The following is a 27,748-nucleotide window of genomic DNA, read 5'->3' as shown; positions in this document are numbered from 1 at the left end:
AATTAATTAGATACTCTTGGTAAATATATTCGTAACAGTTGTTTAAATTTATCTTCTCCTATTGCGATATTAAATAGTCGGAGTTTAATAAACATTTGCATTACTGGGATTCATTCGCTCGACTGAAAACTGTAAAGTTAAGTAAATCTTCTTACACGTTTCTATTGTATCTATTTACTTCAAGACCATCTTGTCTAAATATTATAACTGCATACAACTATAATATTATATAATATTACTGCATACAACTGGATGTGCTAGATGAACTTATCGTATTGTAGTTTTTTCCTGGTTTCCGCAAAATAATTTTTACAACGAAACGTATCGTCAATTACAATTGCTCATGCTAGTATTCACATACAGTTTTCCCATTGCCTGCTAATATTATTTATTTACAGTATTTGACTGATGAGATGAGTTTTATGACTCCGTTTCTCCAATGAGTTTTTATAACACCAATTCCAGATTTTAATTTGCCACGATGATCGATGGATGTCATGCTGTTGGTTTTTCGAGAAACGATCATGTTACGAATTCCACTTTTGCATCGAATGTAACGGCTTATTTGTCGTCGAAATAATTTGCATTATTGTTAGACATTTAATTTAATTAAAATATTGAATTTGTTCAAATACTGAGTTAAATTGTCTGTAAATTATATTTTTTTTATATTAGACATCGACTTGGTATTTCTATAGTAGAAACAAACCAACTGAGATTGCCACCACCAAATGCGAATTTTTGCAAAAAAACGAACAGTGTTCGTTCGTTCATGTTTTTCACGCTTCAGAAAGAAGTTATCAGTCTTTTTAAATTTTCATTCGGTGATAACTTTCTTTTGAAGAATGGACAAACGAAAATTTTGATTGGACCAATGTGGACAAATCGTGGACAAATACCGTTCGTTTCTTCGTAAGGATTCGCATTTTGCAATGCCAATTTCATCGAGTTCAGAAACAGTCTATCCACGATCTGTAACAAATTCTTTCACTCTTATACGTATAACTGTTTCAACAGGCTTTACGCTTTACAAGATTTAAAAATTTGCAAATAACGTGGGAAGGGAAATCTATGGAATTTAATTTTATTTGGCAGATTTCATCAGATATGATATAATGATATCTATTTAAATGAAATCGTGATGTACATTGTCGATGGAACTTACGTAATTTTATTACGTATAATTCTGTTATGTAAATAACTCCCAGAAAGTTAGGATCGTAAGAGCGTAACATCACGATACTTTTGGGTTAAACCAGCGAAAAAGTTGTACTAACATTTAACCTAATACCTTAAATATCATACATATTTAGTTAAAAAATATGTTTGCAGTCAAGGGGTTTCTATAATGTTTAACACAGCGTATATCTCATTTAATATAACCAATATTGTCGATAGAATTCTACTAAATTATAAATTCTGCTGAATTATAAATGGATATCACTTAATTGCCTTACATAAAGCTTTGATGCTTGATACATATAGAGAGTTGAGAAATTAATTAATGCAAAGGTAATTGTACAGGTTGAACAATGTCGTAATGCATCATGCATCGATGCCTGGGTTTCATGACATGTTACGATGTATATCAGGTATGTAAATATGAAACCGGAATTTTTGTATAGAAAATACACGTTTATTGTATGAAAATGATTAAAAATATTTTATTCGAAGTATTGCCCATCGCTAGCTATACATTTTCCCCACCTGTCTGGCAATTGGTGGATGCCACGCCAAAAAACTGTCGCTCTTTTGAGGCAAATCAGTCATCGAGCCATTTTCGTACATTTTCGTAAGAAGCGAAGTGCTGGTCAGAAAGTGCGTGTCCCATCGATGCAAATAAATAGTAATCGGACGGAGCGTAGATCTGCATCGGCGAATCGGTATCAAAATCAACTTGTATCGATGGAGAAATCGGGATACCAAATATAATTTTGTAGGAAATAAATTTCCCTCGTTCGATTCTTCATAAATATGTGCATGCTTCAGAAATCGCTTTGCTGAATGATCGGTGTGAAATTGCAGTATTAATTTTTAAATCTTCCTAACTCTTTCCGATGGCTAAAAATCTAAGGGATGCAAAAGATCTGTCTTCTTGCACTAACTGCATCTCTCATCATTGTACTTTGTGTTTCAATCCATAGGCGAATTTTATCCAACAGATGTCGAAAAACAGTATCATCCATACGCAAATATTTTCTATAATCAGTCGATTCATTCGTTTTTTGGTCTTTGTAATAACGCAAACGGTTAGACGATTATCTTCTTTCAGTTAACCATCTTTTCGCCCATTTCTTCCTAGCATTTAATCTTTTATTTCTTACGATCAACGTACCTTGACGATAATACTGTACCGTACGATAATAATGGGGTTGAAAAATAATCAGACATTTCGAAATACGTGTTTCAAAGTTAGTATCACGCCACAACTGAGAAGAATCGGTAATGCGGAGGTAAACTGATGCAAATTTCATGAAACCTAAGTGTCGATGCATGCATCGCAATACGTTTCAACGCGAAAAGCGAGATTAAGTCATTAAGAATGGCTTATGTTTGTTCGACCAATTGCGGGGAGACGTAATCGCAAGGAGAGACGTCAACGGGGGTCGTAAATCCCCGTTACGATTATAACAATCGACACCACGAATTGATCGATCCCCCGATTTCCGTTGAGATAATAGGGGTGATTGAGGTTGTATAACACTGTGATTCACAGAGTTATAGATTATATACTTCCAACACTTAGATTACACTGACGTAGAGAAATAAATAATTAACACCTTGTCGCACGAAGCTAAGATAGATATGTGCGTTAGAGCAGGGCTCTTATAATTGGATTCAATGTATTAGTGGACGTAGCACTATGAGATATTTAGGAGAGGAAATGTATGCTCGACAATACCGAGACCGACTCTCGCGTTATGCTTAGACTGCCCCGCTGGGCATTAGCGTATACTTAGTAGTTGACTTTTCCAACGATGTAGAAGAAGTGAAGTTGAGTGACGATGCTGTGTCGGAGGAAAGCTAAGGATGGGTGTGTCTAGCGCACGGGACCATCGGATTTGTTGGTGCCGATGTTAGTTAAGAGAGTGAGGGAAACAGGTTTCGCTGTTAATTGGTTAACCGAAGGGTCTTAACCGCCCTCGAGAGAAAGTGGTTAGTGGGAGGAAAGTTGCAGCGCACGTGAGAAAACTAACTTTCCCTTGTCCCGCCGTGGTAGACAATAGTCTTTAGAAATTCTTCGGACACAGATGTTTGTTTGTTTTGAAGGACCTTAGCAGGCAAGTGACTCGGGTTTGTGACGGGTGCTTAAGGATATTGAGGGTACGCCGTACGGAAAAGCGGACATCTGGTGTCCGTCTGGCCCGCGGTGTGTGACCAGGGCCAGGCAGAGAGGCCCGGCGTAACAGCTTATGTCCTGCAAATATCCTTTAAACCTTTATTCGACGATGCAATCTACTCATTATGTAAATTATAACTATATTACAACGACTGAACTGTCTCGTTAAAGGCTTTGCAAAAAAAAAAAAAAAAAACAAACAAACAAAATGTATACAAAATAATGTTCGTCGTTTTAAATGAAAGATTGTCTTCTCATATGTATTAGCCTATTGCATTTGATACAGGAATTTAATGCTGTACTATACTCGCAACAATAGTATTCGAACACTTTTGGAAGCTTTCTATATATATACATACGTTATACGAAGTATTTTGAAATATCACTAGCACTATAACAAGACACGACTACAGTGATTGTATTGAAAAAATTCGGAACGGATCTGAAAATGCATAGAAAAATTAAAAAATTGCAGTATTCTAGTGTAAATAAAGATACATGGTATTATAAAAAAGAAGAACTTAGTATTATTGCTATTATTAGTATTATTATATTATGTTGACATTATTAATACTATTCTCGTTTTCAATAGCAATTTACTGCATGAAAGCTGGGAGATATTCTGTAATGTTTAGCGTTGTAAGGTAATCGTACGATATTCGATTAAACGTCGGAGATGAATAGCTGCATTCCACTTAACCTGTCTACTTGCTGATTCCACAGGGACAAATCAAAACTGGCTTCATGACATTTTCAATTAGAGAGAGCGAATGTGTTTCTCTGCATATAAGTCTGTACATACCGTGTACATAACGATATTATCAACGAAATAAGAAAAATAAAATTTCCATATTTTTTACCTTCTTCTGAAGATATTTCAATGAAAGTAATATCAACAATTTTGATACTTGAATTAATTTGATTTACACCGGCAGCTATGTAGGCCAGCAGATCAGCTGATGAAGAGTTATCCCTATTTCATTTACACTTTCCATTCTAAAGCTAACGAATAAAAGTCGACGAAGCAACGCATGCGTCCACCGAGAATACACACACGTATTGCAATTTTCCTCTTCCATGAATATCTCAAATGTACGTATGAACCGTTCAGAAGCCACGTTGTTTAACTCCATAAATTGAGAAGCAGGAAAAAGTAATGGTGTAACTCTATTTTCACAAGCACTATTCTCTCAATTTACCTTGGAATTTGCTGTTATTTATGTCATCTTGTAATCAATGAACTCATGGAAGTAACTGATTTGTCGTTTGAGAATTAAATATTAATTCTCAAAATATTTTTTTACATCTATTTTCCTACATATCAGTTTGTTATGCACAATTCATTTAAAAATTGGTATTGGAATAAATTGCTAATCTTATTATGTGTAGGTTTTTGTTTTTGTGAATTAAATGGGTTACGCAATTTCTAAACAAAATGATTATATTTATCAGATTATTTTTCAGATTTTTTAACATAATATCTTATCTACATAACTACGAAATAAAAATGATTAGTATCATATAATACATTTAACTCTATTCAAACACGCGATGATCATTTAACATTTAACATAACATAACGATCATTTGAAATCATTCAACGCTGTTTAAACATGATTGTATTGGAATTTATCTTCGCCTAAACAATGTTAACAATCCACCCGCAATAGCTTAACAATAATTCAGTACTTTAACACGGTAAAGTTGGAAAATATACACGCGGGGAATTTACAAGGTTTAAGCATAGAAGTTTGCGTTCTTCCTAGACATATACATATGTACATATATAGTCGATAAGGAAACACTATACATAGCATACGCTCCTTAAATATAAAATATTATGGTAAAAACGTTGATTTAACAAATTTGTTGTTGTTTCGCATTAAGACGCATGTTATTAAAATGTAACACAAACCATTCATTTTCACCTTTAGTAAGAAAAAAAGAAGTAAAAAGGTATAAAATATAATTTTGTAAAATTTACATAAGTACGTTTGTTATATCTATAAAAAATTATAAAAATCAATATCTTTCAATATCTTTAATTCCTTTTAGAAATACATAAATAGCAGTTGTACCGATATGTAACTATAAAGAAATTTTGTGTCGCAACAGGTGTCGCATGCATTAAAAAGAATCAACACTAACAACGTATGAAAATGTCATATCTATCTATGAAGCACCCGTTGTAAGTGTAAGTGCCCGTTGATAATGACACAACTATTTATTACCGAATTATTGCCAAATTAATGAGGACTACCTAGTTCAGGAGTAGAAGGTAGTGCAGTTCCGACTGCTAGATCTTCAACCGACTAATGACGGAAATGTTCCCGAATGATGGGAGGACGCAGGCTGTTTCCTGCTGAAGACAGACAGAATTTACGATCGAATGATCAAACGATTATTCACATTAACTGCCTGTGCAAAGAAAGAAACAGCTGACTTCGAAGAAACGTTAGATTGTGTTGGAGTACAGCTAGCAATGGATTTGAAATACCATAATCGTTTCGAATCTATACATATGGCGACAAATTCGAATCGTTTCAAACTCGATTCACATCTTAATACTCTTGGAAGTCTTGAATCTTAATAGATTTATCTTATTATCTTATTGAAACGTAGGCAAAAACGAGTTGGCCTGAGAAATCTGAGATGTCTGAGAAATCGTCGATCGATATTTTGACGACAGAGCACGATCGATACTTACAGAACCTTTTTAAGATAAGCAACACCCGAAGCACTAGATTTAAGAATATTAATTTCTCTTTGTTTCATCCTAAAAGTCTTGAAAATATTGATCGTGAATCAAGACTTTCAAGAGTTTTAAGCTTCGAATACTGTTCGAAGTGATTCAGACGTGTCACTACATTGTATATCATACAGATTCGAAGCGATTTGGACTGTTTTAGATTCCATCGCTAAGTACAGAAGATTTATGCATTGTGTCACAACGGCTGACTTGACGACTTCTTCCTCGTTTCGACCATCGAGCTAGACTAACTAACCTAACCTTGTACGTGACTCGTGGAAATTTTAAGTAAAATTCCAACATTGATTGTTTTTCACTGAACGAAAGAAAAATCCAATCAGTATGCTCGTTAGATATATCCTTCCACGCGCCCAAAGCGCGCCTATGGCGAGGGAAGGGTGAGCGATATAATAGACTAGAAGCTCGTTTACCGAACAGGTTTGAGAGATAAGACAGTTCGGATTACCGAGCAGTTCCGATAATAGAGGTACACTGAATAGTTAACCCGTGTAGCTCTTCTTACTAGTTTTACGATTTCAATTGTTCTTTCCTCGATACATTATTTCGAACAAAAACAATTGATTGGATACTTTATAGATCCTAGATGACTTTACAGATCCAAATTTTGAGTAGACTTCTTAGAATGCCCTATCTCATTCGTCTTTGAACTTTCTAAGAGAATTTAGATTAAAATTCTGTCAAGATACAATTATTATAATTTACTATGTTACTGTAATTCTTTTAAATAATTGTAAGAAATCTTTGTTGCAACAAAACATATATCGTATACCATTATACTACGTATACTACGTGTATTGTATACTGATACTTATAAGGAATACTTAAACCTGGATGATGAACAAACACCGGTTCTATTTTCACATACAAATTTACTTAACGACTGACTTCGCTCTTACATGCGACTGGAATTAAATTCAAGAGCTACTGTACTCTGAAGAATGTTAAGTAAACTATTACTTAGCAATAATTAGCTATTTAACTTTGAAGAATATTGAATTGTCTAACGTTTGCATTTCACGTGGTCATAAAAGAAACGAAAGTAAAACATCATAGGAGAAAAGCCTGAAGTAAAGCAAAACAAACGTATATCTTTTTCTATCTTGCCTGACAGTTTTTTACCGATATTTTTCGATAGCGAAAGTATTGTAATCAATATCAATATCACGAGAATGCAACTTGTATTTAAAATAGATGTTAAAAATAATTTTATTCGTACAGTTGTGAGGAGTAATCAAAATCTTTAAATCGAAGTAATTTCCTATCTATCTAATGTTTCCTCCGTTATAAGATTTACTTTGAATCAAAATCTTTATTTTCATAGAATACGTTTTTTGAATGAGAACGAATGAGAAATATCGGTTTCCAGCGCCCAGCTATCCTCACAATGCTATTGTATAGCAATGACTGTATTAAAACAATAAAATCAATAAATAATATATCTAATAATGTTATGTAAAGTATTTATTAAATTTCAATCTCACAGTCTAGAAATTGGACTTGGTTTACAAAAATATCTTGAATATCCATATCCTCGTTAATTCACATACTCAAGTGTCATTAAAGAGTCTATTTGTCAACTTACATAATACAATTTCTAATATAAATCTTTTATTTCCCAACTTCTTGCTTCTACATTAATAATATATTTAATAATGTACATACATAGTACAAGCAATTAATAATAACTTAGAAATTAATTAGAAATAACCGTAATGCATGGAGTTAACCCTTTCACTACCGGAAATGTACCTCAGTCCTGTGAAATTCGTGTCCATGCTGAGCCCGTAAATTTACGGATTCCGCATAGCGTATAATCGTTCGATAGCAAAATTTATCGCACACCGTTCGTCTTATCACAGGAATATATATTCAGCAATTAGAGAGTTAAACCTTTGAAGCTTTTAATCGCATTGACATAAATGCTCTCTCATTTGTATTCGATAGTGAATCGAACTAAATCCATCACAAGATTAAGAAAATGAAAAATTGAAAAAATTTTCTAAGAGGAAAAAGGAGAGAGAGAGGGAAGAGTCGTGTTAGCGGTTACGGATTCTAATAATATTAAGAACAAAATTAAACATTATTTCAATTAATTTTGTATTTAGGCAATAGTCACTCATTTTTCAGAAATTTGAAATGAGAAACAGAATGACGTACTTAATATGTGACTGAATCTGAATATTATTATTTCTTAATTATTATTTCTTTCTTATTACTTTGGCCATTAAACAATTTTATTTTTCTATTATTCTCGACCATGATATTAATATAACGTGCTTCTGTTAAAAAGCTCCTGATTATTGTTTATATAGGATAAACTAAACTGATTTTTCTAAAACACATAGTTGAGTCGATTCAACCTATTTAGCAAAATCTATAGAATATAGTAGTATAGATATAGCAGTACACAATATAGTAATACACAATTTTGTCTGGAAATTTTTTGTAGAAAAAATGCTGTAGTAGAATCATCATATATTATTATGACGGTGAACCTTTTAAAAATGATTGTACGTGCATCTGCATAATGACCATATTTACTATGCAGAGTGTGTAGTAGCAGATGGTAGATTTAAGGGATGCTCTACGATTTGAAATGAAACGAAAAAGTCATAAAACCAAAGTAACCGTTCTTTTAAACATTTTGTGGAAAAATGTCATTTGGTAAAAATCCATTTTTATCTAAGTGGAAGTCAGTTATCGATAAGTCTGGAAGAAATTTTTCAAAAAATCAGATGATTGGAAAATATTAATTTTTAATTATTATAATTATGAATACTCACTGTAAGCGATTAAATTTTTCTTTAGATACGAACAATATCGACGACAAACGTTTTTTATGATTACATTTGATTATTTTGATTACATATGATTACATTATAATTACGTTTTTTATGCAATAAAATATATAAGTTTTACAATTAATGTTTGTCATATTATCAATGAACATGTACAAAATTATTAATAATGTTAATAGCAATTAACAATAACCGCATGTAACCAAAAATAATGTTTGCCCAACGATAATGGTTATCGGTAACTAAAATAAAATTCGGACCATCGATAATGGTTATACTGGCAACCAAGAAAAATTCCGGTCATTTATATTGGTTGTTGATAATTAAAATTAAATTTCCGTCATTGATAATGGTTATTCATGGCCAAAATAAAATTCCTATCGACAATAATTACGGCTTATCGAAAGAATGTTTATCATTCATAACGCTTATCCGTAACCAAAATTTTGAAATTAAGGATACTAACTCTTATGCCGCGGCTTCTAAAATTTGTCGCATGACAATTACAATATCTGGAAAAAATTGTATTTCAGGCTTCGTTTATTATTTACTGAGGGCAAATAATCAGCGAAACTTCTCTGTACGACAAATATAGAGCAGCGTAAAGCAAGGGACCACAGTAATCGTCAAACTGATCAACTCATGTTCGCCAGTATACTCCTACATATCTCAGAGAAGAAAACTATAACATTTGGCACGCAATGGTAGACAACGATCCTTGCAGCTTATATTAGACAAGTAAATTGCGGTAAAAAGTAAGCACAATAAATAAAATTGGTCCTTCGTACAACATATCTTCATAAATTATCACGACGTGTTGCGACGCGGTTAAGATTTTGTAGTGTGAAACATTCTATTTCACAATGTCACCGCGATAGTAAAACAACTATGATACAAACTCATCATGTAGAAGTTACTTCGCGTTTAACCCGCGGATTCAATCAACGGCAACGCGCCAACAACAGATTAAACATTAATCCTACCTAGACACAGAAATTCATACGAAAATACTAAAGTTTATGGAATTTCAGAGTAGAGATTTAAAAAAGCAAAGTAATAAACACAACGTATACCATAGGTATATGGATATAGTACGTATAACATATAATGCATACGAATTTATTCATAATTATTCAAATTTTCCCTGTGAATAACTTTTATTTGAGAATAACCAATAAACAAGAAGATGGAAACTAAAACTCTATGATTCATGCAGGTTGCACGAAATAAATCCACTAGATAGTGCAAAACCCGCATAAGGGAAGACGAGGAAAAGAAAAAGCGCAGTCGTCGGATGAAACGAGTTATTTCACGTCGCGTCCCCTGAGCCGGTTAATATTTAGTGAGATTAGATCGCATGAATTTCCTAGATTGCCAGTGTAACAAAACCGAGTGAGGTTTGTATGTAACGTAATTTACATAAGAGACATATATTTCCACTCATTTATCGCAATACTTGTGATTGTGCTCGAGTTTAATTATCCTTGAAACCCATTCAAATCAGCAATGTTTGCAATCGTAAATCTTTATGAAAGCTCCCATATAATACAACTTTGTCGATCGAGTTGTCTCAGCGTCAAATAATTATAATTACAAGACCTTATTAATACATTATTAACCAACTATATTATGCAAAAACTAATTGATGCCACCGGCTGTTCCATGTAAAAGTTAACACGTTCACTTTGTGCATGAAAACACGAATTTACCGATCGATAACCCTTGTGCATGAATAACGAATACACGAGTTTATTCGTCGTACAGTTGAACAATGTGTTAACATCTGCTGCGACTCTGATTTTACGTCAGTATCGTCCACACGTCTCAAACGTGCCACAATTTCTATAACAAATATGATTTGCACTGGGATGACAATTTCGCAGTCCGATTCGTTCATGAAGTTCCTGTCTCCTGCGAGTTCTTGAGTTCGTATTAGGTTTCTTAAGTAAGGATCCTCTAGGAAGGTGAAACGCGCGTGTTTAGCCCAATGCACCTCTCAAATAGAGTTGGCTCACGTCGCGTACATGTATCCTGCCAGGTCATTAAACCTGATCCTTACCTAATCATCAGAACTATGAAAGTTTTGGAGTATGCAGAAGCTATATAGAGTTCGTTCGACTCATATGCACAAATGGACCTAAAAGCAGACTTCTTCTAAAAGAATAAAAAAGAAAAGTAGAAAATGAGAGGCTTAGTTTTCGAGAAAGTCGAGTTTGCGAGTTTGTCAAGTATACTAGAATGTGGCTAATTACCGACTGGCTGTGAGTAAAGAATCAGGAGGCTATTGTATATGCGAAGGTAAATTAAAAATGTGGGATAGATTTCGCTCAAGATTTTATTTTCAGGAGAATGAGGTTTGAACGGGTCTAGTTAAGAATTGGCCTGACACAGCTGTATAATTTTCACATTTATTTCTCTCGTCTCGTAAAAAATGTTATTCCACATTTCCAACTCTCTTTCACACGTAGAATAATCTATCTAGTTCAGAATCATCCATGTTCAAGTATACTTGACATGACACCTAGTTTGTAGATTTTTATGCAATTTCATACTCTTATAAATATAAATAAAAAATGGAATCTAAGCAAAGATTTGTTTCACCTATTGAATATTATATTTGTATACTATATTTTGAATACTTCGCGTAAGTTCTGTGTATGTTTGCGTCTTCAAATTTGTTGCATAAATGCATACATTGAATGTATTAAATTTCCCCTAAAAAACAATCCACTGTTATCTTTTATTCCGGGAATACAAAGATTCCATAGTTAGTTTTGAAGGAAATGATACGAATGCATATACCCTGATAAAAGAGTTGCAACGTAGCTTGAGATAATTCAAGTACAAGCGTTCGAGGAAGTTAGAAATGCTCGATCTGAAGATCTATTTTTCGTTTGACTTCGTATGACGGTAAGTGACGTGAAGAATTTCTTCAGAAACTGACGGATTTTGAATATACGAATGCGACAATTCAACGATATCGTCGAAAAAGACTTGATCCCGATTCTACAATGGCTGATGTATAAAGCATAAACGCTACAAAGGGGACTGGAATCAGATTTCGCAGAGTGTCAACGTAACGTCCTAAGTGGAGTTTGGAACAAGCAATAGAGCTACAATATTTAACTCCATGTACAGGGTCCGGTTGAATAACAGGAATAAGCGGGCTTGAGGTGATTTCTTATGAAAAAAATAAAAAGAAACTATACGATAAAATCTTGTCGTATGACACTTGATATAATAATATCTGATTTCGAACTGATTAAAGATTCAAATATTTGACAGAAGATTAGTCTTCTTCTTAGATAGAAAGTGTTAAAAAAATCTAGATTCAAATTTGTTCACAAGATGCTTTGATCCTGGGAGAAATGCGTGTATTAGACCCATTTCTTCACTAGACATGTTCAAATTTATTTTCTTGAAAGTGAAAGCTTAAACGGCCAAATTTTATTCCATATTTTTTACTTTCTCGATTCTTCGAGTAGCTGGCATTGTGACAATACATGAACTATATCCTGCCCTTTGTAATCACTCTGACATTTAGGGTCACTTATTATACCTGTTCGAGCTAATGAGAAGACTCTGGTCTTGTAATAACCTGACCCGCACATACTAATTGTCGTTATAATTTTCCGTCTTAGATTTCTTTCCCTTCGTATCGTAATTTTGCCTTTCGACGATTGGAAATGTTAGAATAACGATGGAAGGATTGCAATAGGATAGAAAGTATTTCATTCTTTCAGCCAAATTCAAATATACTAGACAAATTTTCAAATTCAATCTTTTCGAAAATTAAGTCTTGGGCGAAAATATGTCATTCTTTATTCTCTTCTTATTTTTTCATAAGAAAGCTTCTTACGTCCGCTTGTACATGTTATTCACTTGGATCCAGTATACGGTATACCTTTGTCATTCGAAGTATGCCACTTTATATAGCAAGTTACGAGGTCTACTGTTCTGTATCTCAGCCCTAGTCTTAGCTATATACCAGTTTGCTTGATCCTGTACAAATTTCTTCCTACCTATGAAAGCCGCATTCGTGTTTCTGACCCTTGTTCCTGATTTTGCAGTCGCAATAGATTTATCCTAGCATTCAATACTAATAGGTTATCTGACGCCGCATCAAGTTTATCCACGTGGTGTACTAATACATCGCAGGGTTGCATTGAGATTGTCGACAGTTCCATCGACATCAATTCACCGATACAAGCTGTGATCAATAAGAACTGTTACCAATAATACTTTCGATCGACAACAGCTTCCACTGACATTGATCGATATTTTTTCGCAAACACTGTGTGGCGGATCGGTATCAACAGAACGCCGACAGGTCGAGGCATCAACGCGGCGCAACACCTCCCGGGCGATCCGCTGGTACCAACCGCCAACACTAGAGGGCTACGACGACAACGAGTCTGTCTAACTCGCTAGCGGTCGAATATACGTGCGATTGATACAAATACCGCACCTAGCGAGACTCCCTCTACGTCTAAGGCAGGGACTACCGGGCATAGCCTTACTGACGAGTCCACCGGTAGTCCCGGGACGAAACGCACAACTCTCTTTTCATCCGCCACAACTGCTTCAGTCTGTATAGATCTAGTATAAGACAGCCAACCATTCATTTTTAATTCATTTTTTTTGTACTAGTAAACGCAATCATTTTTTCGTATCTATAAAAATTTTCTTATAAAAGCTTTCACTTCTTGTCCTATGTATTACACCTTATTGTATTTTAAGAACGTAAGATATAGCACTAGAATTATGGAAAAATGTATTATTATGTGGCCAATAGCCTATTTCGCTAAAAAAAAAATTGTGCATTTTTACTACTTCGATCTAGCTGACCGAAAGTGAACATAGTGTCCAATAATAATTGTTATTATTATAATTGATTATAGTGCATGCGTGGAATAAAAATTCTTGCTTTTGAAATTACCATACATATTCGTATCGATGCTTTATATTATTTCAGAACTGTATGAAAAGTTTAGTGTAAAGGAAACTTTTAATTCCTCTTATTTTCTCCTTCACAGAAGTTTACTTCGTACAAGCTGCAGCGCAACACTCGTTGCCGTAAGGTGACTAGTATGACACTTCATTAAAAATGCATTCAACCTACCTACTTGATAGATCTACAGGGATAGATCAAAATTTGCCTGATGAAATTTCTGATCACAAGCTTATTATTAGAAATTTACCTGCACGCAAATTTATTTATTTAGATATTGTCACGCGCATAAACAGAATCGCGCTTATAATAGTAGCTTATAAAAGTATATTTTCAACGAAATACGAAAAGTACTATTTACTTTTTTCGGAGACTTTCCCAACGGATATGAACGATGCTGGCTTTTCTGGATATATAAAGTTCGCATTACGTTTAAAAGAATCATTTATGAAAAATAGATTCGCTTGCCGTATGTAATCTGAATATAACATGATTTTTGCAACATGACATTTTTCTTGAACCTATCTCTCGCATTACGATAGTTGCGCGCTGGTTGAATATTAAATTAATGTCCACCTCGTCCATGGATTTTTTTTGCTAACATGTTCTGACTTTCGCTTTAATACAGCCACCACAGCGCATACTAACCTGCTGCACTAATCCTAATGTTTTATTAAATATTACTCGATGAAAGTTTTCTCTGAAAAAAATTGAATCTTTTTGAGCTTGTGTCCGCGCTCCACCAATTATTGTTCAAATTATTATACTATTATTATAACTACGATCTATATTCATTTTATTTATTCATATTGCTATCTGTTTAATGAAGATACTGTTTAAAATGCTGGCCTTCTGCAGCGATGCAAGCATTAAATCTAAAAGTGCGTTCAGACTATCGATATTTCGAATTTCTCAACATTCTCGTAAGTAAGAGATTCTCAGACGATCGATATAGTGTATATATATTGTCGATACAATGTTGTAGGATGTATTATTTATTTAAAATGGATTAAATAGGGAACGGTGATTATTTAACGCGAACTAAATACAGTAATGTGCTATAACTAAGACAATTAAATAGTTAATTTACAACTCTCGTAACCACGGTTCCAACGCTCTCTTTCACGTGGACCACACTTTCTCACAGACTTCTCAACTAACGACGGACTGTTAATTCGTCTTTGTCCCTTAAGCATCCCTTTGTCTTTTCTCATAGCCCTATCACGTAGGCCTTTTTTCCGCGTAACCATTCGGCTGAAGGACCCACGATACATTGATGGTCCTGTCAGCACTTAGGTTTTCTCGCGACATTGTTTATGGTTCACCCGATATTTCTTAGGCTATTTGTCCACGATACTACAATATTGTCTCGCTTTATGTGGAATTTCAATTTTGCATTGCTTTCTTCTTCATTGTTTCAATTCAATCATCTAAATAAAATTTGCTCACTTTTGTAACTGTGGTGAATTTGTTTATATCCGAATCCGTATGTATCTGTGAAACAGAAGTATTTTTTATCAAGTTTCCGTGAATATTCGAAATATTGACAATATTTCTCTTGACGTCAACCCGTCCTGTTAATGTTCGATGATATTTACAATATCGTATTGACAATACGTATTGATCCGTTTTACGTACGATAATGTTGAGAACCTTGAATTTTTGACAGAGAACACGTTTACATTGATCAGTTAAATCGTAGCTGTACATTGGTCTGGTAATATTTGTTGTTCTGCACCTACGGCTCGATCTCTCAGAATAAATGAGTGTAAATAAGTACGTGAAAAAAATGAGAACCTTTTTGATTGTTTGTAGGGATTTTCTTCAAAATGAAGCAAAAACGTGCAATTATCTAAAGAACATATTTTTTTTTAATTTATCGGTTTCCTTACACGTTCCAGAAGTTTGACATTAAAATTGGGAACACCCTGTATATAGCAATATCAATAAAATTTAATGAAATTAAAGACAAGCCTGTAAATAATTTCAAAGGCACAAATAATGTTAGTATAATATATCTGATGGTTTTAATAAAGGACTAAATAAATCAACGTATTTCTTCTTTATTGTATATTGAAGTACCTTTCTGTGCTCATAATTCGCAGTAATTAAATTTCAACATTCTGAAGTTTTTCTCATGCTTGTTTCTATGCTTCGTCATAATCCGAATGGATGCACAAAATGTCGCCGGTAGCTGGCGTACGAGGATACTAAAAATCAGTATGTATGGCGACGCTGTATCTCACGAGAATCGTCGCCTGACCGCTTCCATCGGCAACAATATACAATCAGTATCCATCATACACGTATTGCGATACATATGTCATGTTTATGTGCGAAATAAAGGATTATCCTGCATACGTAGAAATATACCAGCAATGAGTTTACTTATATGGAAATACTTCATCTGAATTCCGAGTGAGAGTTATTTTCTGCCTTACGTGATCAAAACCTCTTTGTAATCAAGTAGTGTTTGAAACATATACGTAATTTTTATATTTTTACAAAATATCATATTTACGCGTTTTTTTCTGACAATGTTATCCGTATCATTCACATTGTTGAAAATCTGTTACTCTATGATATTTATATTGTTTTAATCATCCAAAGAAATCTAGTAACATGAGTCAGACACATTACAGACAATCAGACAAAGGTCATACGAAGAATGACATCCTCTAAAAACAGTCAAATCAAAATATCTGTACGTAAAAAAATTACCAAAAGATTGTTAGACAAAATCCGCGTTGAGTATGTCTGTACGAAATGATGTGATGACATGTCACTTATATGAAAGTATATCTCAACTATTCACTTGATGCCCGTGTTTTACAGATATGTATATTCAACAATTTCAGTGAATTCTTTGATTAAATTTTATAATAACGATAAAATGTTAGTTTCCATAGGATTTTAATTAATCACAGGTTTATATGTTTTCAGCACATCAACGGATGCGCACGGTCACCAACTATTTTTTAGTTAACCTTTCCGTGGCTGACCTGATGATGTCATTACTTAACTGTGTTTTCAACTTCATTTTTCTACTGAATTCTGACTGGCCATTTGGCGTGGCATACTGCACTATCAACAACTTTGTAGCGCATGTCACGGTCTCTTCAAGTGTCCTCACTCTTGTCACCATTTCCTTCGATAGGTAAGTTTCGATCGACAAAGTTATTCAGTAGTTGAATTTATTATTATTTGTGACATTCTTCCTATGAATGAACTTATGCAGATACGCCATTTGTTTCTTGAGAATTAAATATTAATCGTACGCCTATGTAATGAAATTAAGGAATTAGTAAAAAGTGGAATTGGCCAGTTTGGCTTCTGAGAGATTCGTATGTCATTACATTAAAATATCGACTATTATTAACAATTTCTCGATAATTATGTGGTCGATCGATTCCAGATTTTACATAAGGATTACTTGTACCCCAAGTTAGTTTTGCTCGAAATTTGAGAGTAGTCTTGAATTTCCAGCTGTACCCCGTGAAGTTGAACAAATTTAAAGAAGTCATAATTCCTTTTGAAATCCTAACGTCGTCCAAACTTTTCAACTTGCATATAAATGCATATGTATGTATATTTGATCACAATGATTAATCTGCATATAATTTAAATAGTATTACGAAGACAATGATTTTATGTGTGAATTATAAACGTGTCCAGAAATAAATTATGAGAGCAATTTACGTAAATCGAACAATAGTCTCTCTGTCAGATGCAAAGATTTGATTACGTGCCATTTGCATTCTCCTCTCAAATTTTAATTATTTTCTTAGCGTAGCGGTTCCACCTCTGCAGAATGATTAAAATTGAAATATGTTAGAAATTGTTTTAGAAGCTGTTAATGTACCAGAAAGATTTTATAACCCTGTCAACGAAAATAATAGGAAATGAAAGGAGGGGGCAGACGCAATTTCATTTCCAAAGAGGAGAAAACGTGCCTACCCTCTCTTCCTCTTCCGTTATGGGATATACTTACATGTCCTGGATCAAGATGAGAAAAACAATGTATTTGACAAGTTTCAATATTTAACTGAAACAAGTACTTTTGTAATGTTAATTATTATTCAAGATTATAAATTACCCGTTATTCATTGCTTTTTATGTTCTCCTTTCTGAGAAAAAGCCACACCGTGTTAACATTCGTTTCGAAATCAAACGTATAATTCTTATTTTTTTCTATTTGGTCAATACATTGCTATGCTACAAATACTGCATACTTAGCTATGGAACAAAATTTAGGGCGATAATTAAAATTATATTTTGAAGCAATTAGGGTGTACAGGGATTAGAAAGGGACATCCTGTACAATACTAACAATTGTCTTACAATCTCTAACTATTTTAGCTCGGACAAGTTTTAAATTTATCTCTACGGATGCCGGCTGAATCGAAGAAACAATTATTACCCGTGCTGGCACGTAGCTATCGACATTTCAGAATCTGGAATTATTGATTGCACGCGTCTTTCTATCTCAGATTGTTTGTGTGTGTTGGCGATTCTTCGTGAAAAAGTTTCAAGAGCGCACTTACATTTATAACGATACAAATTAATATCTTTCAGAAAATAAGGAAGATTTTTTCAATGTTTTTTATGATTTAGACATATTGCTACAATTAAGATGATCTACAAACAGAATGCAGTTACAGTGATTGCACTTGGTTGACTCGTTTTTAGCTGTAAGATGAAAGTATAATTAATATATTCAATTGTAAGTTTGGCGAGAATAACTTACTCTTCGCTACTGAAAAGAAGTGGCCGACTTTTATCAACGTATATTTATACGTATCTTATATATGTTGGATGAAGGTACAACAGATCTTTTTACCAAAATATCACGTATATTATACAGATCTGCTGAAATTTCATTATGCTAATGAGACATAGCTATGATGTAAATTCTGGAAATTAATATATAGAGTAAAACCTGGAATCGATCCGATAATGTATATGGAAGATACATATTCCGGCAAGGACCACATGGCACTTCGGATGAAAGAAGGAGGCATTGGAAAATGATATACTATGTAACTTATGCGAAGAAACAGAGGGGTGTTTGAGACATTTATTATATACCTATGGAAAAATCGATAGAGAATAGGCAAAGCAAGCGCATTAGCAAGTACATTAGAGAGTTGAGGGGACGGGATGGAAATAAAATGGATTAGAGAAATAGAAAGACTGAGAAAATAAGTGAGCAATAGATAGATAAAATTCGGATCGAAAAGAAACACAAAGCAATATACGGCAATAGGTATGCACTACGATGCAATATAGTTTAAAGGGGGACGATGCAATCGTCAAATTCGTTAGTGTTCACAAGTAAGTGAGATGATTGAATTTAATTATAGGTATTCTGATAGCCAAGCCATCCAACCACATCCTCGTCATTCTTCGATTTCCTAACCGGCCTTTCTACTTTTCTTCTCCAATCTCTCGATATTTTTCACATGGCTTTACGCGACCCTTAACCGATACTACCCTATCCTCTTGTAGCTTCTTTCACCTTCTACGTTTCCTGTTCTTCCTTCCTTTCACTTCCACTTGGCCACTTAACTGACAACTGCTAACTTGATTTTAGTTAGGCCTTATTAACCAGGCTTTTAAGAATCAGTTTGCTTTCACTTTTTGCTTTCTCTGAATTTTCTGTGTTCTAGCTCTCCTCTGTTACGTCAGCTAGTTCTTTTCGTTTTACTTCGGTCTCCATTTTCTGTCTTTTAAAGGATTTGTCTCTTCGCCCGCGCAGACAGTATGTAATTGATTTCCACTAACTAACTTTGTTTCGTCGTCCCATTGTTTACGCGTACTTGTATACGACTTTAGTTATGCAGCTTAAGATGAAAAGATAGATTTTGACCTACTTTCTCTATCAGTGTCACCTCAATGTAAAAGTAGTATCTGGCACTATTCACGAAGCAGTAAGTGGTAAGTAGCTCGCGATCAAATTTTTTTATGAATATATTACGTGCATTGTACGAAACATTTTGAAATTTCGTTAGCACCGTAATGAGACACGCCGCGATTATGATAGTATAATTTGAAACCAATCCGAATATGTATATAAAAGTTACAAGCAGTTAATGAAAAATTAGTATACAGCATGAATAGTAGTCTTAAACGTACAATTAGAACTAAAGATGATCTTATTAAATATTGTGGCTTTTTAATGTGGCGAATAATTGATTATTCAAATATTTTGATGACGTTCGCGAAGCATATGCTTCCAATAAATATCTTCTAATTTCTATGTACATTTTCAAATTCAAAATGTAATCACGATAGTCGTGTCTCGCTACAAAGTTAATGAAATTTCAAAATATTTCGTATAATGCTGAATAAAAAGCTTTCCGGAAGTGTTCCATTCAAATACGTTTCTTAGCCATGATGTATTATGTTGTTATACTTGAAAGAGCAAGCTGAAGCATTTTCATATTCGCGGGCATTTCATATTCGCGGACGAGATATCCTGTGACAAAACGTTCACACGATACTATACGCGAGACATATCGTGTCGATTTTTCATTATCTATAATTAAATGTCGGTAAAAAGTAGGACAGACTGTTTTTGTACATCTACAAATGATAATGATGCATCATATGAATATCTTGTTTGTAAATACAGAAAGGGTAAGGTTAGCTAACAAATAAATTTATAGCTTGGATGTGAAGATAATGGAAATCAGGTTTGAAAAAGTATTTAAGTCGCTGATAAATATAAAAGGACCACCACAATAGAATTACAAATTTATAGGAAACATATCATAGATATTTGCGAGAAAATGGAAACAATTTTTTAATTTCGAAATATCAATAATTGTATGAGTTATTGAAGCGTTTCAGATTGTTTGCCAATAAAAAGGATATTTCTTTGTCTGATGAAGATGTTTTTTTTTCTGTGTTTCTGTGAATAAAATCGTTTATATCTACATTTAATTTTTTCACTGTTCTAGTCTTTCAAAAAATTTGAAAAAATTCTGGGATATTCGTCGAAGTATTCGCTATATTATACTGTCAGTTTTTAAGTCGACCGTTTAAAAGGTTTCTTAGCAAAAATTAAGATTTGCTTAAAAATAATAATCAATAAACAAATTAATTCCGTGGTGTAATTATCTTTGGATAAAATTATTTTCTGTATTTTCTTTCCAGCACGTTCGAAAGCTATCAAACACAAATTTTTTTATAATCAATCCGAATAATATAACAACCAAGCTAGCCATTATATGTACATATGTATAATTACTACTAGCGACTACTAGTACAACATAAAACTGACACATAAAAGTGACACATGAAAACGACAGATCTCCGTTAATGATAAGCGATGGTTATGAATAATAGCAAAGTTTATAAATCCTGTGATTGTCTGTTGCAGATATATGGCCATTATGAGACCTCTGAAACATCATATGTCTCGGAAAAAGACGATAATGATTGTTTTTCTAATATGGGTCATCTCTTCAACTTTGGCTGTACCATGTTTGTTATATTCAACAACAGAGTCTAGAAGGTAGTATTTTTAAATTATTTATATATATTCATTTAGATAATTAATTACGCAATTAGTAAAATAGAAATGATTAAAAAATAAATCAACGAACTTGTCGTTGTAAGATCTTTGAAATGATGCATCAATATATTTTATTTATTATATATATATGCTGAAATATTCGCAGCAAGACCGTTATTAATGAATTCATGTATTTAACTCTACGGCATGGGCTACTGGCAATATGCCCCACTCGTTATTCCAACCATTATTCCAACCCGTTATATCAATATATCAAATGTTTTCATAAACAAATTGTAAATTATCTTAAGGGAGATAAAAAACAAATGAATTTGTGGCAATACTTGATTACTGAAATAAATACAGCAAATAAATAAATGAAAGAGAGATAGAGAGAACAGTTGCTGACAAAACATTTGAAGTTTTTTTTTTACTTTATTTTCTCTCAGTAAAAAGATTGTAGCAAATTGTAAAGATTTTCTTAATTGACACTATACCATCAATTTAAATTCCTACTCTTTTTCACATTCAATTTAACACTTTACACCTAATACAATGTTTTGCTTTCATATTTGTTCTTTTATGTCGATGTCATTTACTTTCACACATCTGTGAATGCATTTCACTATATAACATAATACGAACATAACACATTTTGTTTCTCATCGTCTGTGTATAAAAAGCTCTTTAGAGTAAAGTACGTTGTTACGTACGTAACCGACCAGCCTAATTAAAACCTTTCTTGTTCTCCCTTGTGTTTTTAAAATATTTCGTAAACATTGCAACAAAGGCCACCCAGGCCTAATGAAGCCAATCGGGTATAAATCGAACGCTGCATTCGAAAATACAGAAAATCTCGAGAGCCTGAAGCCACAGATCCACCGAGGCTAAGCCGATCCAATTTAAACCACGCTAAAATCTCCAAAGTTCCTAACAAAGACCCCTTGTATCTGTTTCAAGAGGCAGTGTGTAACACACAGTACTTCAGGCAAGAACAAAACCAACATCTGTGCTTCCTATTCCAACCAAGTTCCTTTCTAAAAAATCGTTAAATATATGTAAGCTCGATATTTCAGAAACTAATTGAAATCGATCGTACATATATCGTATATATATGGTAAAAGGTTAATGAATTCGTCTTCAGAAACACTATCAGATGAGAACCGAAGAGAAATATAACAGTTTTGTTCCAAGAAACGAACTTAGCCTTCGTTCCTCGGAAGATAATAATATAAAAGGATTCGTTAAGCGATAAAGGACTGTCCTGAGTCTAGAGTTACCACGGGCATACTATTAGGTTGTCCGAAAAGTTTCTTTCGTTTCATACGGTGATAATAGATGAACAACAATTTCTGTTCTATATTATTTTATTGAATTAGGTATGATCGATTTCGTTATATCTCTATTATTGTGTTCGTGTATAATTCAATAAACTAATATAAAATAAACAACATTTTGCGTCTATTATTTCCTTATAAAACGAAAGAAACTTTTCGGACAACGCTATATTACCAAAGTTTTTGACACAGACCCTCCGTATCTATTTCAAGAGACAGTGTTTAACACATGACACTTCAGACCAGAACAAGACCACCATCCGTGCTTCTTATCCCAATGAAGCTTCTCCGTATTATTGTACCATCGACTTGTTATCCTTTTCTGACACCTTTCCTGGTGTCCTTTTCTATGTCGTTGTGCAATATCCAATTAAGACACGATATATATTTCGGAACGATATAAGAAACACAAGTGTTGAATTCTGAAGTCTTTTATAACGCAGAGCGCGGTATTGGAACTAAAGAGAGTGTTGGACAATAAGGTCCCATAATAAATTATGTTTTAAGTAAAGTAGGATTTTCTATGAAATGTGCTGGCAACATGATCCTTTGAAATTGGACTGAAAGTTGTGCACAGACGTATTATGCCGGACAATAATTATGACGTTTCTCGTAGAAAACAGTAAACTGTACAGTAACGCAAAATAATAGATAAGTATGATACTATTAGGATCACTCGAGGATTTTTAAAGTTTAAGCATCGAAGTGTTGCGGTTGGTTTATATTCCCGATGCCTTCGCGTGTCGCTGAGAAAGCAATTATCTACACGTGGCTAAGCACATGACACTTTGTAGAAAATGTCTCGAAGACGTTCAATATTTTTTCTCCTTCCCACTGTTCCATCATTCCGAGGACAAGAGACGTTTGGGTAGTCGGTTAAGGATATACAAGAAGTACATGATAGAAGAAACTTTTCTTCAAGTCATATTCTCTTACAGTTCGCTGTGGAGTGCCGAAGCGTGCAGACGTGTCTCTAGTGCCCAGCGTAGTCCGAAAACAACACGTGTCGCCCAACCGTCGAAAGAGAACACAGCTAAGTGTCCCTTACCCTTTAGGGAGAAGAAAATCCCACGCACCTAACCCCAACCCGAATACTAGCCTCACAGCCTCACGACTAGTTGTTCACTCCGAATTAACTAGCTCGATGATGGCCCAGCAACCGCGACCAGGCTCTCCGGAGCAGACTCGCAGCTACCTCGTGCTACCCCCCTCCCCCCGTGGCAGAAGTGTAGCAGAACTCTCCGCACTAACGACGCTAACACTACAAAGAAAAGGAAAATAGAAACAACAACGCAAATAAACACACACAACAGATTCGCCGTATTGGAATCCTCAAACGACGCCATGGAAATCGTAGAACCGCCACCAAACCAACACTCACAGAGAATCCCCCCTCCCCCACCAATATTTGTGGACGACGTCATCGACATACAGACAATGATCAAGTCCCTAGAGAGAGATATCTGCAAGGAGGAATATAACCTTAAGATAAGTAACAACAAAGTAAAAATACTGCCGACGAACCCAGAAGCTTACAGAAAACTCACCAAGACACTCAGGACCCTGAACGCCAACTTCCACACCTACCAACTCAAACAGGAAAGGCCTTTCCGGGTGGTCCTACGAAACATACACCACTCAGCAGACATAGACGAACTCAAATACGAACTCTCAAAACTCGGCCACGAAGTCATCAACGTAAGTAATATAAGGCATAGAGTCTCGAAAGACCCGTTATCCTTATTCTTCCTAGACATTAAACAAAAGCCGAACAATAAGGAAATCTACAACATCAGTCGCCTAATGAACGCGATAGTAAAGATCGAACCACCGCTCGTGAAAAAAGAAATAGTGCAATGCAAAAGGTGCCAAAGGTACGGTCATACGCAGAAATACTGCAACCATACTTTCCGCTGCGTTAAATGCGCAGGCACTCACTCCACTGACCAGTGCTCCAAATCACCGGAAACTCCAGCGAAATGCATCCACTGCCAAGGGGACCACCCCGCCAACTACAAAGGCTGCCCAGCATATAAAACACTATACACGAACAGGTACCCTAAGCTCAGAGCAAAAGAGGTATCCAACCAAACACCCAGCCCGCCGAAATTCACGACTACCCCAACCCCCTCAACCAACTAAGCACCCAGTCCTACCAAATTCATCTCCACCTCAACCTCCTATGCCCAAGCAGTACAAGGCATCCAAAATAACCCGAACAGCCAAAGGAACCTTCCCCAAAACAGTGTCCCCAACCCACCTAACACAGACAACCCCTCAAGGCTTGAAAAGCTAATAGAGAAACAATCAGAGCAAATAAATCACTTGCTATCGCTACTAACACTCATCGTGGAAAAATTAGCACGCCCCGACTCAAAATAAAACCAAGGCGCATAGCACTCTGGAACGCCAACGGTCTAGCGCAACACAAACTTGAACTAGAACTCTTCTTAAAACACCAGCAAATCGACGTAATGCTCGTATCGGAAACCCACTTCACCGACAAGAGCTACCTGAAAATAAATGGTTACAAATTCTACCATACCCAACACCCCAGCGGAAAGGCCCACGGTGGCACCGGAATAATAATCAAAGTAAGTATTAAGCACTACGAACTTCCATCATTCCAGAAAGACTACCTCCAAGCAACAAACGTAGCAATAGAAGACTGTCATGGCTCAATCACCACCTCAGCAGTATACTGCCCTCCCAGACACTCCATCGCCAAAGAAGACTTTGATAACTTCCTGGACACCCTGGGCAATAGATTCATAGTTGGAGGAGACTATAACGCCAAGCACACCTAATGAGGCAGCAGACTGGTTACAGCAAGAGGCAAAAACCTCTTAAACAGCATAATAAACAACAACCTCAACTACCTCACCACATACGAACCCACATACTGGCCCACTGACACCAACAAAATACCCGACCTTCTCGACTTCTTCATAACTAAAAATATCCCATCAAGACACGTCCAGATCAACTCCTTGGCTGATCTCTCCTCTGATCATTCTCCCGTGATAGCAACAGTCAGTTCAACAATCATCGAGAATACACCTAATGGCTCCATTCACAACCAACACACCAACTGGCAGCTCTTCAGAGAAGTCTTTACACACTCAACCTCAGCCTTCACCCCACTAAAAACAAAGGAAGATATCGAAGCAGCCACGGAATACTTAAACACGAGCATAATAAACGCAATCCGCCTCTCCACACCGACAAAGCCATCTAACAGCAAACAAGAATATCCCCAATACATACTAAAAAAAATAGCAGAAAAACGTAGACTAAGAAGAGTATGGCAGACCCATAGAACACCGGAGGACAAACGCAAACTTAACAACGCAACTAGAAAGCTTTCCAGAACCTTAAAAAACTATAAAAACGACTGCTTCCATAAATACCTCGCCAGCTTATCCCCCACAGCCGACGCCAACTACTCACTATGGAAGGCCTCCAGGAAACTCACACGCCCCCCACAAATAATCCCACCTATCCGCCGTCCGCAAGGTGGATGGGCGCGAAGCCCTACAGAAAAAGCCGACCTGTTTGCTAAACACTTGTCAAAAGTATTCAAACCCCATTCCCCTAAAGCCGCCGCGGACGTTACTGAATACCTGCACACCCCCTTCCAAATGTCCCCTCCTATCGAACCCTTCTCCTCTGCAGAGACTATAGAAACAATCAGTCGCCTAAACCCCAAGAAAGCAGCAGGACACGACCTAATAAGCAATAAAGCAATCAAGGAACTTCCCACAAAAGGGATAGCACTCATCACATGGATTTTTAATGCTATCCTTCGCCTGGAACACTATCCTAAGGCCTGGAAAATCTCATTGATTACCCTCATCCCTAAACCCGGTAAACCGATATACGAAACCTGCTCCTATCGCCCAATCAGTCTTTTACCTACCCTGTCCAAACTATTCGAGAAGATGCTCACGAACCGACTCCTTCCAATCCTAGAGAACTTGAAAACACTCCCAGATCACCAATTCGGTTTCCGAAAACATCATTCTACAGTAGAGCAAATCCACCGCTTATCTCATACGATCAGCCAAACACTCGAAAAGAAAAAATATTGCTCAGCGGTTTTCCTCGACATCCAACAGGCATTCGACAAAGTATGGCATGAAGGGCTACTATACAAGATTAAAAAGATCCTACCTCACCCTTACTACTCCATCCTAAAATCTTACCTAACCAATAGACAATTCATGGTCAAATGCCTAGACGCCACTTCCGCAACATTCCCAATAGAAGCCGGCATACCCCAAGGTAGTGTCCTCGGACCTCTACTGTACTCCATCTACACTGCCGACCTACCCATATCAAACGATATAACAATAGCGACATTTGCAGACGACACAGCGCTATTAGCTACCCACGCAGACCCGGTAATAGCCTCATCCACTCTCCAGCGAAGTCTCGACTCCATGGAAAAGTGGTTTCACAAATGGGGCTTCAAAGTCAACGAAAAGAAATCCTCACATGTAACCTTCACGCTCCGAAAACAAACCTGCCCCCAGGTCACCATCAACAATGCAACAATTCCTAGCAGGGACACAGTCCGATACCTGGGCATGACCCTGGACAGGAGACTAACGTGGAAGACACACATCTCAGATAAAACGAAGCAACTAAAGGACAAACTAAAAAAACTCTATTGGCTCACGGGCCGTCGCTCCAAACTAAACATACAGAATAAAATTACCCTCTACAAGACCGTAATAAAACCTGTCTGGACCTACGGAATCCAACTATGGGGAACAGCAAGTAACTCCAACATTGAAATACTCCAACGCTTTCAATCGAAAACGCTAAGATCCCTAATTGACGCACCTTGGTATGTAACCAATGAAACAATACACCGCGACCTCAAGATACCCACCGTCAAAGAGGAAATAGCAAAATATAGCGACAGATATAGCAAAAGAATCAACAAACACCGAAACCCCCTAATCACTGGACTACTCGATACGACGGACCAGATTCGCAGGCTGAAGAGGCACTACCCGCTAGACCTA

At 35.6% G+C, this 27,748-nt stretch overlaps 1 protein-coding gene across 3 annotated transcripts in view; it reads left to right on the top strand.

Moving 5' to 3' along the window:
- LOC117156414 (tachykinin-like peptides receptor 86C) overlaps window positions 1–27,748 on the top strand; it is a 56,399-nt gene that overhangs the window by 16,249 nt on the left and 12,402 nt on the right. For all 3 annotated transcript variants that reach the window (XM_033333394.2, XM_076618700.1, XM_076618701.1), the window contains exons 3-4: window positions 16,803–17,016; window positions 21,244–21,378. In XM_033333394.2, the coding sequence (XP_033189285.1) occupies window positions 16,803–17,016; window positions 21,244–21,378 (349 nt within the window). The remainder of the gene's footprint in view (window positions 1–16,802; window positions 17,017–21,243; window positions 21,379–27,748) is intronic.

Source organism: Bombus vancouverensis, chromosome 5 (genome assembly GCF_051014615.1).
Source record: "Bombus vancouverensis nearcticus chromosome 5, iyBomVanc1_principal, whole genome shotgun sequence".
NCBI classification, from domain to species: Eukaryota; Metazoa; Arthropoda; class Insecta; order Hymenoptera; family Apidae; genus Bombus; species Bombus vancouverensis.
The sequence above is the reverse complement of the archived record's forward strand: the minus strand, read 5'-3'. Positions and strand labels throughout refer to the sequence as shown.